This window comes from Pogona vitticeps, chromosome 1, assembly GCF_051106095.1.
Source record: "Pogona vitticeps strain Pit_001003342236 chromosome 1, PviZW2.1, whole genome shotgun sequence".
In the NCBI taxonomy this organism is placed as follows: Eukaryota; Metazoa; Chordata; class Lepidosauria; order Squamata; family Agamidae; genus Pogona; species Pogona vitticeps.
The window spans coordinates 329145250-329160838 of NC_135783.1; the positions used below are offsets into that span (position 1 = coordinate 329145250).

Sequence of the window (15589 nt, forward strand, 5' to 3'; positions counted from 1 at the left end):
GTTTGGTGTGGATGATTTATTCCTGTCTGTTCACTAGCTCCGCCACCAGTACCACCAGCACCTTCTACTAGCCAGCTTTGCCGTTTTTTCCCTGCTTGCAAGAAAATGGAATGCCCTTTCTACCATCCCAAAGTGAGTGTCATATTTCAAGATAGGGGGATTTGATGGGTTGGGATTTAACTCTGGCTTCTTGAAATTTCATTCTGGCGTCAAGGAATTTGAAATGATTCACAGCTTTGTTCACAATTTTTCTTCATATTTGCAGTCTTAACAAGTGTAGAGCCTTTGAAGACCTTCAGACATTGTCCTGCGCAACTGTGGAAGGCAGGCAGGAGAAGTAGATGTGAAAAGAGAGAGATAGAGAAAAAAAATAGGGGCAGTGGTAGCAGAGAGAGAGGGAAAGAGGGGTTGTGTGCAAAAAGGGAAAACATGAGCACTATGCAAATAGAGAGACTGGACCAGACAGAGACATGCAAGGAGGAAAAAAGAAATGTTGATGGTATTATGAGTTGTATTGAGAATGGCAGATGAAGAGTGGCAAGGGAGATCAGACAGTTGATTAGAAAACCAAATTCAAAGGTGATCGCATGATCACATGCCACCATGAACAAACTGACCTAGACTGATTTTGGAAGCTAAGTGGAGTCAGCCCTTCCTAGTATACTGAGATGAGGAATCATTACATATTACTAGGGATCTCCACGGAGGTTTAGGAAGGGGTCTTGCCTGAAACTCCAGAGAATCATTGATCGTAGCAAGTGTTCATAATACTGGCCTATATGGACTAAAAATCTGATTTAGAATGAGTCAGATTCTTATATTCATTTATTCTAGCATTCAGGATATTCATCCTGAATGGCAAAAACTATGTGTTAGTTCACCGAAGGAGTCTGATATGATTATCTACATTTGTTTGTTATTTGAAAAAGCAAAGCATGCTGCTTATATACTTCAAGCACTTTCTGGATGGTTTACAATATAATTATGCAGGCTACATATTGCACCCCCTCCCCTGTGCAAGCTGGGTATTCAGTTTACCAACTTTGGAAAGATGGAAGGCTAAGTGAACCTTGAGCCAGCTACCTGGTTTTGAACCTGGGTCATGAGCAGTGTTTTGGCTCCAGTACTGCAGTTTAACTACTTCATCATTAGGCTGTGCTGGTAGATGTTAATTTGTGTAAGTTAGAAATGAGTTAACATCTTAATTAATCTATAATCAAGTGGTGCCACTCTACTGCCCTCAACAAACCAGATCTCATCTGATTTCAGAAGTTAAGTAGGTTAGGACCTCGTTAGAGTTTTAATTGTTGGCCACAAAGGATCTCCAGGTAGGGCTGGGAAGGGATCCTTTTCTGAAACCCTCCAGAGCTGCTGCCAGCTAGAGCTGACAATATTGGTCTAGTTCAGGAGTGGATTAAATTATTGCCCACATCCCCCATTGGGTTTTGCACCAATCCCAGGAATGGCTGTTTGCAGCCTTTATTTTTATTTTAAGAGACGCGCCTGTCTGAACACTTCAGGTTTCATTTTGAGGATTAGGCTTGGAGAGTTCTCCAGAGCCCCTAGTGTAAAAACTACTGGTTCTGGAGGCCTCTGGAAGTAGAAATTGGGCTCTTTTGATCTCTTTGTTTAGTTCTATTTGGTTTGATTTAAGATGAGGGGCTCTTAGGACATGAAAAAATCCCTGTTGGGCCAACTGTGTCCTGCGGCCACATATTGCTATATCTTTCTGTGAACAGACCAATTATCTGACACAGAATAAGGAAGCTTCCTGTCCTCATAACCTGCTGTCTGGGAGAACAGCATTTAAAAGCAAAGTAAAAGTCAGGCTGTGGTTTAGATGGATGTAAACAAAAACAGATCAGGATTGCTGAAGTGGATTTCAATCCCTGAATAAATTTCCAGTCTTTAAGGCATCACAATGTTTCTGCTTATGTTCATATTTCCTCTTTGTTTTATTTGATAAAATGATTATTCTCAAATATCTGAGTTGTTTTTCAGGTTTTTAATACCGTATTTGCCAGCGTATAAGATGACTGGGCGTATAAGACGACCCCAACATTTCCACTCAAAATATAGCATTCGTTATATACTCGCCTTAGAAGACTATCCCCTCCCTCTGCCTTTTACCCCGCCGGTGGGGCCAAAGAGGGAGGAGAAGGAAAGCAAGTTTCTGGGGCAGGCTACCAGCTGGCCCAAAGCAGAGGCCAGCGCCTGCTCGCTCTCCTGGCCTCCAGAGGTCTCCTGGAGCCCGGCGCGGCGGTGGTGCTGGCGGCGAGTGGGGCGGCGCTGGCTTGTCGCAGGCGCCATTTGCTTGCCAGCTTCTCTCCGCCTGGCCAACATGGTGGTAGGTCACGGGGAAGAAGGAGGCGGAACTGCTGCTGCTGCTTTCCGCAAGGGCAACTGTGTCGAGGAAGTGACTGAGCCGGTGGGGACCGAGCTCCGCCCGCTTCCCGGGCTGGGCTCACCTCTCCATGCTGCTTCCTGCTGGGCCATGCGGCGCCTTAGAGCTGGAGCCGCCCGCTGCCTCCTTGGGAGAAGAGGTGCCCTCTCCGCCACCTCCTCTTCTTCCTCCTCCTCTTCCTCGTTCACCTCTCCTCTTTCCTCCTTGCGCTACATGCTGCCCGCTCTGGGTGCACCCGACGTATAAGATGACCCCCCCCCACTTGGAGGCATGTTTTTCAGGGCAAAAAGGTCATCTTATACGCCGGCAAATACAGTACCTTATTTCAGTGGGCAAGTCCACAGGCAAGTGATTCATGTTGATACTATTCATTGCCTACAGATACTTCAGCCTGTAGGATTCAGTGTGATTTTTACAGTTTTCCAGTTCATCATTTTGGGGCTTGCTTTCTGTATTCAACTCTCCAGATAACCAGGAAGAGAAGATTTGTAGGGGCCGCGGGGCATCCATAGGAGAGAGAGGGCTTTCATCTCACTGCCTTTTTATTAGAGCCACTTCACACAGGCAACTGTCAGCCATCAAGTATTAAACGATCAAGTGATACATGTTAATTTTTTAACTGGCCCTAGGAATTAAATTTAAATAAATAGAGAAGCAATTGCTTTCTGTTCACATTCAAATGATCTAAGTCATGTGTTTCAAGATCTCCTTAAAAACATTCCATACCTTTAGAGGAATAGACAGCCAGTATGTAACACATGACTAAAATGAAACTTCCATGCAGTAGTTTTTTCTAAATCCTTTAATGTTTCCTCTTAGCATTGTCGGTTTAACACCCAGTGCACCAGAGTAGATTGCACGTTTTACCACCCTGCCGTTTCTGTACCACCACGTCATGCCTTGAAATGGACTCGAACCCAAACTAGGTAATTGATTTCTTTTACTTGTTTGGATCACACATACTAATCTAATCATGCATGGAGCTGTGCAGTCACGAATTCAGCTGTTTGGGGGGAAATGCAAGAAAGTTATAGAAGAACAGTTCTCATATTGCATGTTTTTGAGTTTTGCTCTCTATTTTGGAGGTATTTGGGGTTGGTGATATTTAAGGTAGACAATACGTATCACATCCGCTTTATGACAATGTTTACTAATTTTTTCTCTATATATATATCTTTTCCAGTGAATAATTCACACCATCCATTAATTAAATGTTCATCGTTGTACTATGATGGAAGGATTACTCACTGATGGAACAAGATGCTCTAAAAGTTACTGCGTATGCCAGGCCTTGAGTATATATTGTTTCTTAAAGAAAGTTGATTACATACATGAACAATGTAATTTTGGAAACTTGTATATTTAATAACTGGTTTTACATATTTTTTACTGTAAAAAGTGTTTGTGGGGGGGGGGAAGGATTGCTTTAACCTCAATTAAAATGTCAAGGCAAGAATTTTATCCTACCAGTGTTGGACTCCTGGTCTTTCTTCCCCCTCCCCTCCCTTTGCTTACACTGGTACAAAATCCACTGTGGGCCATCATTTCAAGACAGGAAGAAATGTCTTTATTTATTATAAAGAAATTATTTTGTCTTGGAAAATAGTGGTACATGGCTTCTGTATTTTTCATGCAAAAGAAAAGCTGGGGGTTATTACTAGAAATGGGTGTATTTGTATACAAATATCCCCCCACAGGTGCAGATAACAAGGGTCCGGCCCCCTGGGGCCAGACTGACCATTCACGATCCCGCCACTGCCGCAAGCTCCACAGTGCCTTCCTATCTCTCCCATTGCTTGCGATGGATTAGCCAGTCCTGGCAGAAGGCAGGATGATGAGCCTCTCTGCCACGTTGCAGAGTGGCTAATCCATTGCAAGCAAGAGAGAGAGGGGAAGGCTCTGTGGAGCGCGCAGCAGTGGCGGAATCGTGAGTGGTTGGGCTGGACCCTCGTTATCTGCACCTGTGGGGGGATATTCTTATTTGTATGCAAATACAAATATCTCCATCTCTAGTTATAACTAATTTAGGACCACAGAATCTTGGGGAGTGGGTGGGTTCCAAGCCACACACACCCCATGGATGCCAAAAAGTATAGTAACACTGTATATAGCATAGTCTCTGATTCCCTCTGGTGGCCAGTTCTGTTAATACATCTTGGAAATGCGTATTTCTGGAGGTTTTTATTTAATATTTTAAGGCAGAGAATAAGTAAAACAATGGGTACTGATCCTGTGGTCCTTTTTGATGCTGGAACCTGATGACTGACAAGATGGGAGACTAGCTGACAGCTCAGTGTATGGTACTGTTTCTGAGATTTAGTTAGGACAGTTAAAGAGCTACAGTTAAAGAGCTGTCACCTGTAGCCCTTCCTCAAAGACCTTTCTCAATGTCAGATAAATTTCTGTTTCCCCCCTCAGTTAAAGCGTGTGTATAAAATGTTAGTATAGGTGTTAAACCTAGCATTGTTCCCCATTTAACCAGGATCTGAGACCTGGGCCTCAACCCGGCATCACACGGCTATTGCAAGGCCAGCATGGTGGCCCTTTCTCTCCCTCCCCCTCTGCAGCCTTGCCCTCAGAGCCACCCTAGAACTAGCTCCAGAGGACTCTCAGGCCTCCTGGACAAGGTTTGGAAGTGCAAAGGGTGGGGGCGCAGCTGGGAGGTGAAATTGCTCATGTCTCGATTCTGCTGTCCCCTCCCCTTCCTCCTGGGAGTAAGGCCCAGTCTTGGAAGTTGTGCAACAAACTAGTTAAGCCAGGACTGGTTGGCTTAAGTGATCTTTATTCATGGTAAGAGAGGAGAATGTGCTCCAAAAGTGTAAGCGCTCAAGAGAAAGAGAGCCTGTAGTCCTTCAGACCACTTTCACAGGTTAATCTGGCAGTCAGCCTTGGAGAGTTTTGAAGATATACAGCACCCTGCCAGGTTCATGGCTGCAGGCAGGACGTGGAGGTGTTTTCTTCCCCAGTGGCGTTTTTCTTCCCTAAGTTGGAATGAAAGGGAGAGTTTTAATGGGCATAGACTTCCGTGGATGTCTGAGGGTCTGGAGAGGCACATCTATTGTTGTACTTCCAGTACACTGATTAAGGGAATTGCTGAAGCTTCTACAGGTAAAGAGGAATCTGAAACAAATTCTCCCACTTAGAAGGTGGACCTCATTGCCTTCTGTCAAAGGTCCAGGACCAACTCTATGGCCCCGGATTGCAGCTTCAATCTCTTAATTTCAGAGAGAGCCCCATCTAGTGCCCATGAATGAAGTGCACTTAATTTAATTCTCTGGTTTCAGGGAGAGTGTGGAGAGGTCCAGTATAAATTCCTATAATGAAATACCTGTTTTCTTGAAACATTTGTTTGGAGACGTTAACAAGTATCAGCAAAAGTTTGCAATTTTTTTTTTGGCTCCTTGGGCTATATTGTAAAAGATTAAGAGCAAAATGAATTAATTTTTTATTAAATCTTTTGTATCTTTTGGGGAACTACATTTTCACAAAAATGTACAAAAGAGAATACTCTGTACAGATACTTACATTAAATGAATACATAAAATATCAGAAAAGGACATTGGCTCTGTGTTTTAAACAGATTTGACAAATATATTTCTGAATTCTGAAATATTTTGTGGAATTACTTTGAAATCTTTAAGTCTGCAGATAATATTTAAAGCTCAGTTCATACCAGTTACTTTTACTTTAAAAAACACCCTGAATAGATGCAGAAAAAAATTAACTGATATGCTTTCAAAATGACTACTGTATTTGATAATTGGAATTAGCACTTAATGATTTAAAAAAACCCAAAGGAAAAACACAATATTTATTACAGGATCAAATTAACATACATTTTTATGTAACTTTTTAAATTAACCTTTTTCTTGTTTGAGTAAAGGAAATATGTTTGTCTAACAGGCACTCCACAATGAAATTTAATGGACCAAGCAAACGATGACAATTGTAAACTCCATGAAATGCAGTGAATCAGATATACTGTTTTTTTAAAAATAAAGAACAGTGACAAAATGTGGTGTTTCCAGCTAACAAATTCTTTTTTAATTATTAATAAAAATGTTGGAGGGAATTTGAAAATAAAATGTTTGGATAATTTTTCCCACTGTTTGTGTGTCACTTTGGAACCATTTTCAAAGAGTGGGAATTAATTTCTATCTACCAGAGGACATGGTGGGGTAGTAAGTGCCAGATTTTCAGAGATCTTAAAAAGAAACGTGTGTTATAGCTGTGACTTGTTATCACAACAGTCAGGCATCATGGAGTCCTTTGTGGTAAAGCATGACTCAAATAATGTACAGATCTGCTTGCGGTGGCTTGCTAACTTTGGGCTAGTAAAAGTTATCACAGCAGCAAGCAGATAACATGAAAGGTAAGAACACATTCAGACTCTTACCCTCACCAACTCCCACACCTAGCTTCAAACAAAGAAAGTACAAGCCAATCTCCCAGCCATGTATTCTGGCATTTCAACTGCTTGACAGTTCGCCCAATCCTAATTTATTCGGTTCTTGGCAGACAAAAAAAAAAAAATCAAGTTGATCAAATCTTTTCTAAGTTGCCAAACACATCAGGTAGGGTAGATTGAGTTTTGTACTAGGAGTTCTAAAGGTCTTCCTGTTCTATGTGTATATGATGCTTCTTTTCTGTACTGGGTGAGAAAACAAAGTATTTTGATTTAAAGATACATAAGTGCATGTTTGCACATTTTTACAACTGGTATTAAAAACAACCTTCAACCTTATTTGCCAATAAGAAAGTATGCTTTTCCAAGCCAAGTTTCTGTTTGTAGCTAGCTGTTCTGAATTTCCTTTGAACATCCTATGGTTCTGGACCGAAATTTTAAACATTATGAAGTGACTGAGGATCATAGGTAAAACATTATTCACAGGCTGAAATCCTGTTGCTTAGCATAGTAAATTGTAATAGAGTAAGCCCATTGCCAAGTCAACTCTGTGAATTACCTCAGGAAGTGGCGAGTGCTCCAGCACTGGAGGCATTCAAGAGAAAATTAGACAACCATCTGTCAGATATCCTTTGATTTGTATTCCTGCACTAAGCTGGGGGTTGAATTTGATGGCCTTATTAGGCCCCTTCCAATTCTGTGATTCTGTGATTCTCCTAATACAAATCAGCCAACTCTAGTTGTAATTTACTAAAGGAAGTTGCAACTGGAGTAGGCTCATTTCTTTGAATCTTGGAATGGCAGAGCTGGAAGGGACCCTATGGAATATGGATCGCTGAGTCCCACCGCTTGACAGGGAGGCAACACGGGGAACCAAATAATAATTCCAAGCCCTTGAAGATGTGGTACTCCACAGTCTTGTACCATTTTAAGCAAGTTTTTGTTTCCTGAAAAATAGCATGTTTCCTGCCCACTTCTTCTCTTCCATTGTTTTGTGTGTGTGTGTGTGTGGGGGGTTCTTAATGGCTTCATGTATGCAGATCAAGAACAGGTCAGCAAAGGTAGGTAAACCAGATGTGTGGCTGACTAACAAATGTTGAACTGCATCTCCCATGAACTGTAGCTGGCATAGCTCATAGTGAAGAATGGTGAGAGCTGTAGTCCAAGATCTTGATACAACAATAGAATTATATTCTTAGTGTTAGGGTGTTAGCACAATAACCAACAGCATTTTATGTTTTAAAAAAGAGGGCACCCAGTCAAAGGATCTGCAATCATTTTGGATCTTATCTGAAAAAAATGGTGCATGAGAAACCTATCAAGCATGAAAAAACCCCTTCAAGGAATGACTGAGAGATTGCCATATGCAAAAGTATGCTTTTTAATCTATTTTTCATTCATTCAGTATTGCTTACAAACATATCTATATACCCTGTTTATACAGGTGCTCTCACATAGAGAGCACCTGTATAAACAGGGTAGATATGTTTGTAAGCAATACTGAACACACACACAAACACACACACACACACACACAGTGGTGCCTCACATAGCGACAATAATTGGTGCAGCAAAAATCGCAAAGCGATTTCGTCGCTATGCGATTTAAAAAAGCCCATAGGAATGCACTGAAACCCCTTCAATGCGTTCCTGTGGGCTTCAGACTCACCTTTAAACGAAAATCCTCCATACGGCGGCTATTTTCGCTGCCCGGTAAGCGAGCAATCTGTCCCAGAAAAGAGCGGGCGGCCATTTTCTTTTTACCCGGCGGCCATTTTGGAACCGCCAATCAGCTGTTAAAAATCGTTTTGCGATGATCGGTAAGCGAAACAGTACCGATCATCGCAAAGTGATTTTTCCCTATTTAAAACATTGCAATGCAATCGCAAAAGCGATCGCAAAATCTTTGTCGCTATGCGATTTCATTGTTAAACTGGGCGCCCATTAAGCAAGGCACCACTGTGTGTGTGTGTGTGTGTGTGTATGTATGTATATGTATATATGTATGTATGTATATGTATATATGTATATGTATGTATATGTATAGGAAACTGATGAAGGAGTTAATTATTTATAAAACTGAACAATCTCTTTCTCTTTCCCCATACCACATACTAAGAGAAACACGGAGAAAAATGTGACTAAACTTTCAGAATGAGGGAAATCAATATGAGACTGTGATTGTTTTCACAGAATTTACAGATCAGACATTGTTGCTTATACCAACCAGTGTTGTAACAATCAAGCCATATAAATTATGTTTTATGTGCCATTCAAAAGTTGAAGCATCTTTGTCCAACATAAAACAAATTATTTGGATTCCAGTAATTTCCCCCACCAAATAAATATATAAACACATACTGTATGTATTTAGATGTCTACTTCTGGATGTGTTTATGCTTGTAGGGTGTCAATTAACTATTAGTTAAACATTCCAAATTTGAATTTCCATCAAGGCTGTATTGGCTTGTGATGATGTCACTTGTAACACTACAAATCTGAAGAGCACCATGTGGTGGGGAAAGGGTCAATTTGTGTATTTAAGATAAACTGACAAAATGTATGACAGTCTTAATTTGGGCTCTCAGTTCATGAAATGCATTTTATAGCAATTTTGAATAAATACAGTTATCAGTACTAAATTCAGCAAGAACGTCTTGTCTCACTGAGTTCCACTGTTTATTTTGGGAAGCAGAAGGGAGATCAGTATCCAGTTCTATAGGTCAAGGATGTATGGAAAACATTTTCTACCTGGGTGTACTCATTTACTGAAGGATGTGTGTCTTCACTACCATGTCTACACAGGGGTTGGAGGTCAAATAGAGGCGGGTAAAACAAGAAATCACAGGTCAGGACTTCAAGTGAACAAGGTGACCACTGGCTTCTTCCTTAAGAGTTTTCAGTGTCTTATGTGAAGCTTAAATTGGAAAAGAAATAGGAAAGAATCTTGGTGCCACTTTAAAGACTAATGTTCTGGTTGGCATATGTTTACCTAACACATATGTTTACCTAACTTGGTTGTTATTATATTGTGTTTGTAAATTTATTTATTTAAAATATTTCTACCCCTGCCTTTCTACCCAAAAAGACCCAAGGTGGCTCAAATTGTAACAATATGCACACCCATTCCTCCATGATGCGAAGGCACGAATTGTGTAGGTACACTTACAGAAACAGCCCTCCCGCTCCATGCACAAGCTTTAATTCTTTCACATCAATGAAGTGAAAACGTACAATCAAAAATCAGGGCTTATATCCAGTGCCCCCAAAGTAACAAATCCAGAAGAAGAAAAGAGATTTGGTTTCCTTGTCTCACCATGAGTTATGTACATTGGAGAAACTCACGTTTGTATCTAATGAACATGGACAGGAAGAAGCAAGGCCAACAGAGTGGGCTTGAGTAAGAAATATTTTCAGACATAGCACCTGCAGTAGCACAGTGGGTGTTTTAGTCAAGAAAACATGGTAGCAACTATGACAGATTGCAATTTGATCACCAGTACTGATTCTCTACCTTAGAGCAATGTACGGAACAAGGCCACAGGCTGAAGCACTCCTTTGTAGCAGATTCAGCAAACATTTATTCAGGCTAGTGTCTTGTTGCCTAAATGTGGCAAAAGGGAAATTGCTTAAGCCTTCCTCCTTCCAGCCCCTCTGACATGCTCCCAGTGCAAGAATGGGCATGTGATGAGGGAGCCTGATTGCGGGGGTGGGGGTGGGGGACTTACAAATTTTTCATTCTGCGCCACATTTCGGCAACATAATACTAGCCTCTCTGACACAAATCCATGAGCAAACCACAAGTGGAAATTTAATTGTGCCATAGTGATCTTGTTGATTACCAGAGATGCCTTTTAATACTCTCTGTACTTTACTAAAAAACCCTGGGTACTACGCTTTTAGGTGTTGAAAGCAATATATATAGTGGTCTGTATTATGTGCCATGAAGTCCAAACACGAGACTCCTAATAAGGCTTTCAAGGTAAGTGAGAGAATTGAGGAGTGGTTTTAAGAATTCCAACCTCTCCAATGAGTTTCCATGGCTGAGTCGGGATTTAAATTCACTACACTCTATCCAATGTACCACACTAGGTATCATGTTATATAGTGCAATTTAAATAACTTATGTTCTATGGTTGTGTTTTGGAAATGAATATATTGCCTACCCTATTAATCTGTAAAAATGACGCCCCTGAACAGAAGATCAAGAATGGAACTGTTTACTTTGTTCTGTGCACATGTCCTTCCTTTGCCCTTTTGTGAAGTCTTCAGGCAGAGGCAGCCACAGTGTAGGACTTTGAAACACAACTAGAGTGTAAGACTTCAATAGTATTAAAACTTGTGACAAAATAATCATGATTTAAAGTTGTCAACTCTTAAACAGGGAAAAAACAGACTCTATAAATTATATTACAGTGGGGTCTCTACTTAAGAACGTCCCTACTTAAGAACAATTCCACTTAAGAACAGCTCCATTTGCTAAATTTTGCTTCTACTTGAGAACAAAAATCCAGATAAGAACAGGGAAAAAAACTTTCCTGCTCTTTTTTTAACCTTAGGTCATCTTAGGTTAAAAAAAAGTTCTCCCCCTAGTGGTAGAGTATGTATTAACCAGCTTTGCATTAGTTCCTATGGGAACTAATGCTTCAATGTACGAAAGCACCTCTACATAAAAAAAACAGCCAGAACGGATTAATTGGTTTTCAGTCCATTGCTTCAAAATTAGCTTCGTCAGAAGTGCTTTTAACACTGTTCCCTGACCTAAGGGGAAAAAAAAAAAAATCCCCCTCTAGTGGTAGAAGTCGGAATAGCAGCTTCCCATTAGTTTCTATGGACGGAAAAGAGCAGATACAGATTAAATGGTTTTCAATACATTCCTATGGGCAATGCAGATTCTACATAAGAACTTTTCCACTTGAGAACCACCTTCCAATACGGATTAAGTTCTTAAGTAGAGACCCCACTGTATAGGGTAAGCATTAATTCTGCTGATTTCTGAAGCGATTTGGTGATTTCACTTCAAAGGCTTGTAGCATTTGACAGTGAGCTCCACTAATAAAACATGGGAGCTGCTCAACTAAAAAGATTCCTCTCATTGCTTTTATATTCAAAGTTTAGATCAAGTGGAAGAACTCAGGGTGAAATGGCGAGTGCAGCAACAAGGGCCTGAGCAAAGAGAGAGCCATCTTCGATTGAAATATGTTTCCATTCTACCACTGAAAGGTTTCATACACTGATGTGTTCAAGATAAGTGTGGTTTTAAAAAAAGAATGGTGAAGAAGTTGTGTCTGTCAGTCATTCTTCTGATTGAAACCGTCACCATTACATATATATATATATATATATGAGGGACTTGAAAAATTATTCTGATAAAAGCAATCGGACAGCTGGAGGGGTTTTGTTACATCAGCAACACAATGTCTGGATTATTAATATATGAAAAAAAAGAATTATAAGAAATACTCAAGATCACTTAATATGGTTTTGTGCCTTCTACATAAGTGTCAACTGTTCTGCTTTTCAAGAAGCGTGGCTACAAAAACATCCTTCAGGTGCACTCTGGTGGGACCTGGCATTCTATTTTGCATTCATGCTTCTGGGCAGAAAATGAAGAAACTGGGAATTGTTTGTAGATTAACATATAACATGATTGTGTGTTTGTTATACTGGGCGGAATTGATATTACATACTTCCATGTCTACTTAAACTTATGTTCCACCATGCATAAGGTATTTTCAGTTTTTTAAAAAGTACTCAAAGAACTTATTCTGAGCCCCTGAACCCTACAGAAGGCTATATGGTTTTTCAATATTGGCAGCTTGCACCAGGTTCTTGGGGCTGGGATGTGAGACCTGGAATTTACAGGAAGATAAGGGAAATGTGGGCTAGTGTGCCTTGCATCATTAGTCACATATGAGACGATGGGAAGAACTCTAGCCCCTCTTAACAGTTAAGCTCTGAGAAATGATCCAATATGTGGAATGCCGATACTGCACCAAGGATATAACATGTATTTCCATGCATGATTTGCTGAGGATACCTGGATTATTGTGGTATTAGCAGCTTTGTTTCTAGTTTTCCTGACAAACTATGAAACAACTGCCCTTCTAGTTAGATTCCTTAAAAGGTTTCAGCAGCACAGTTTTCAATAAAGCTTTCAAACACACAACAAGGGTCTAGTTGTCTGGCCTTCAGATTGATATCATCTGTTGAAACCTATCTGCTTCCCTTCTAGCAGAATGTAAAAGAGATTTCCTTTGTTACCTGCATTTATCTATGTACAATTCTTCTAAGAAAGTGTAGAGGCCATTTGATTATTATGAAGTTACAGTTGGTCAAAACTTAAAACAACATATAGCCAACTTGCATGTCAAGATCTCCAAACTAGCTAGTATAGAGGTACATCAATTATGACATGGAATTGCTTTCAAGCAAACAGTTCCTCTCATCTAATGTAGGAGAACCTCTGGATGCCTGTAGTATGTGAACTGGCTATGAGCTGAAGAGAAAGGAATTCAAATAGCATTAACTCTTGAACAAGAACGAAGTAATTTGTAAAATTTTAATTATCAATATCACTCTGAATTCACCAAGTGATGCTGTGAAAATAGTCCTATTGCTCTGTCTGTCTGTTTTTTGGCATTTGATAACTCAAATCTTGCAGTGGTTTCCAAGCTTTTTTGAGTTGTCAGCTTCTTTTATAATAGTCAAGTAACCTGTGACACCACCACATTTGCATAAATAGGCATCTTTAATGGGGTAAAGTCATCACTTTTCAGAAAGTAAAGGCTTTCTCCCTCAAAGAGCCTGTTTCTCACACATACGCATACACGTTAACTTTAATATCTGGCTCTGAAAGGTCAAGGAAGAAATTATTTAACAAGGACTACCACACATATAAAGTGACGCGCAACCTCCCAGAAAACACTTTGCAACCCCCTTGGGGGGCATGACCTCCAGATTGGGAAACAATTATTTAATATATGAACACTGAAATGAACAGCCTACTTCCCGTCTCTACCATAGTTTTTTAAGCAAACACAGCAATTTATCTTTTATCGATAACACTTTTATTCACAAGGCAAAAACTGGAGTTAGACTTTTAGGTTGTGGGCAAGGCACTCACAGTGTGAGCAAATCCAGTTCTGCTCACAGAACTAATATAATGCTTCAGTGATACAAAAACACTAAATTAGCTTTGAAGAACGGGTTCATGCATGTCCACTAGCATTCACCAGACATGATTACAACCCAGGCCTTAAAACCAGTAGAATTCCACAGGTCCTAGGAACCAACTTAATTATTGGGATTGATTTTTCCCCCTTTTGTTAAACTAAACAAACCTTTTGCTGGACCACTCATATTTTCTATTTTATTTTCACCCATTTTTTTAAAAAAAAAATCTATGAGCTGCAAGATGGTTTTCCTTTCAGTAATAAAATAAGGAGTCTTCTATTTTAGCGAAAGTCAGTACCCAGTACTTAAAACATTCATGCTGAAAGTAAACACAATGTACAGCACTAGGTCAGAAATAAAATGTCTTGATTACAAATCCAGGGTCTTGTTGGGAAACTGTACATTGAGCCAAAACTCACTTCCTCTTATCTACGTGTTTCAGCATCTGGCAGTGAGTGGGAAACAGATACAGGCTATCTGATACTAGTAGTGTGACTAGACTCAATACATTTGCAGCAGTCCATTCTTCTGATAGACTAGTCAGTCAGACAGCTGTCCGTCTGTCTTTATCAGCACCATTTCTTGAAGCATGCAGGGCACTGGAAAATGTCTCTTTGCAACTGTGGCGCATTAACACCTCTTACTTCATGCAGTGTCCTCTTTGGAAGGTCTCCATGTCCCTCAGTGAGGCATATGTACACATTTCCAGACAAATATGCTGTATTTTCAAAGGGAAAAAACAAGAATTAGTGCAAGGTAGTGGACTTTAAAAGGTGAAACACATTATATTCAAAATAAATTTGAAGACAAGTTCAGACTGGATTACCAAATACCAAAGTTGTTCCACTGTGCGAGTTCACCTTAATGGAGGCTTATCTTTTAAATGTCAGAAACAGCAGGAGACAATTTGTGTTGATAAAATTTCAAGAGTTTCATTTCTTATTCAGATTAAGGTTTACGCACCTGCTGTCATCTCCACCAGCACTGACGACATATCTGTCTCCACTTGTAAAGCGAATATTAGTCACATGGGCTGAGTGACCTAAAAATCTTTTATGTTTTGCCTTAAAACAAAAGAATTCTTCATGTCAGCTTCACTGTTTTCAAAAAGTGCATCCCCAAGCCCACCATATGTACAGCTGGAACTGTCAAATCCCCTTGTCAGCTAGCCTCCACCTTTGAATTCCTGGCCAGCTGCTCGATAACTCTTCTGAGCACAGAAAGGAGGCACAGAGCGTTCACATTGCCAAGGGCATGGCCTCTTTTGCTTCCCTCTCCTCCACTGGACCGTGTTCTGCTCCTTTCAATGTCTTTTGACATGAAATGGACTAGCAGGCACAATCCATCTCTCAATTTCTCCATCCAGAACTCTTGCTACTTGCTCCAAATAAGGGGCAAATCGTTTGGATTATTCCATTGACCTGAACAATCAATAAGACTCCTCAGAGATCCTGTTGAACAGAACAATGAGCCTGAGCAATCTGTTCTACTCTAGGAGATGAAGGAACACTATCTAACATTTTCCTTTCTCAATACCAGTTTATCTCTACTGTGTTTCCCTGAAAATAAGACAGGGTCTTATATTAATTGGCCGCCTAGAGTAG

At 40.3% G+C, this 15589-nt stretch overlaps 2 protein-coding genes across 10 annotated transcripts in view; one reads left to right on the forward strand and one right to left on the reverse strand.

Annotated features, from left to right (window-relative positions):
* ZC3H14 (zinc finger CCCH-type containing 14) overlaps positions 1-3870 on the forward strand; it is a 31046-nt gene extending 27176 nt beyond the window's left edge. For both annotated transcript variants that reach the window (XM_020811418.3, XM_072986539.2), the window contains exons 15-17: positions 38-132; positions 3224-3330; positions 3588-3870. In XM_020811418.3, the coding sequence (XP_020667077.3) occupies positions 38-132; positions 3224-3330; positions 3588-3594 (209 nt within the window). In that variant the 3' untranslated portion in view covers positions 3595-3870. The remainder of the gene's footprint in view (positions 1-37; positions 133-3223; positions 3331-3587) is intronic.
* A 9986-nt stretch (positions 3871-13856) lies between these two features.
* EML5 (EMAP like 5) overlaps positions 13857-15589 on the reverse strand; it is a 108083-nt gene continuing 106350 nt past the window's right edge. For all 8 annotated transcript variants that reach the window (XR_013540786.1, XR_013540785.1, XR_013540787.1 and 5 more), the window contains 2 exons: positions 14949-15049; positions 13857-14703 (listed from right to left, as the gene is read on the reverse strand). Coding sequence is in view for 5 of the 8 variants with exons in the window: in XM_072986531.2 (XP_072842632.2) it covers positions 14667-14703; positions 14949-15049 (138 nt within the window). In the remaining 3 variants the exon portion in view is untranslated. The remainder of the gene's footprint in view (positions 14704-14948; positions 15050-15589) is intronic.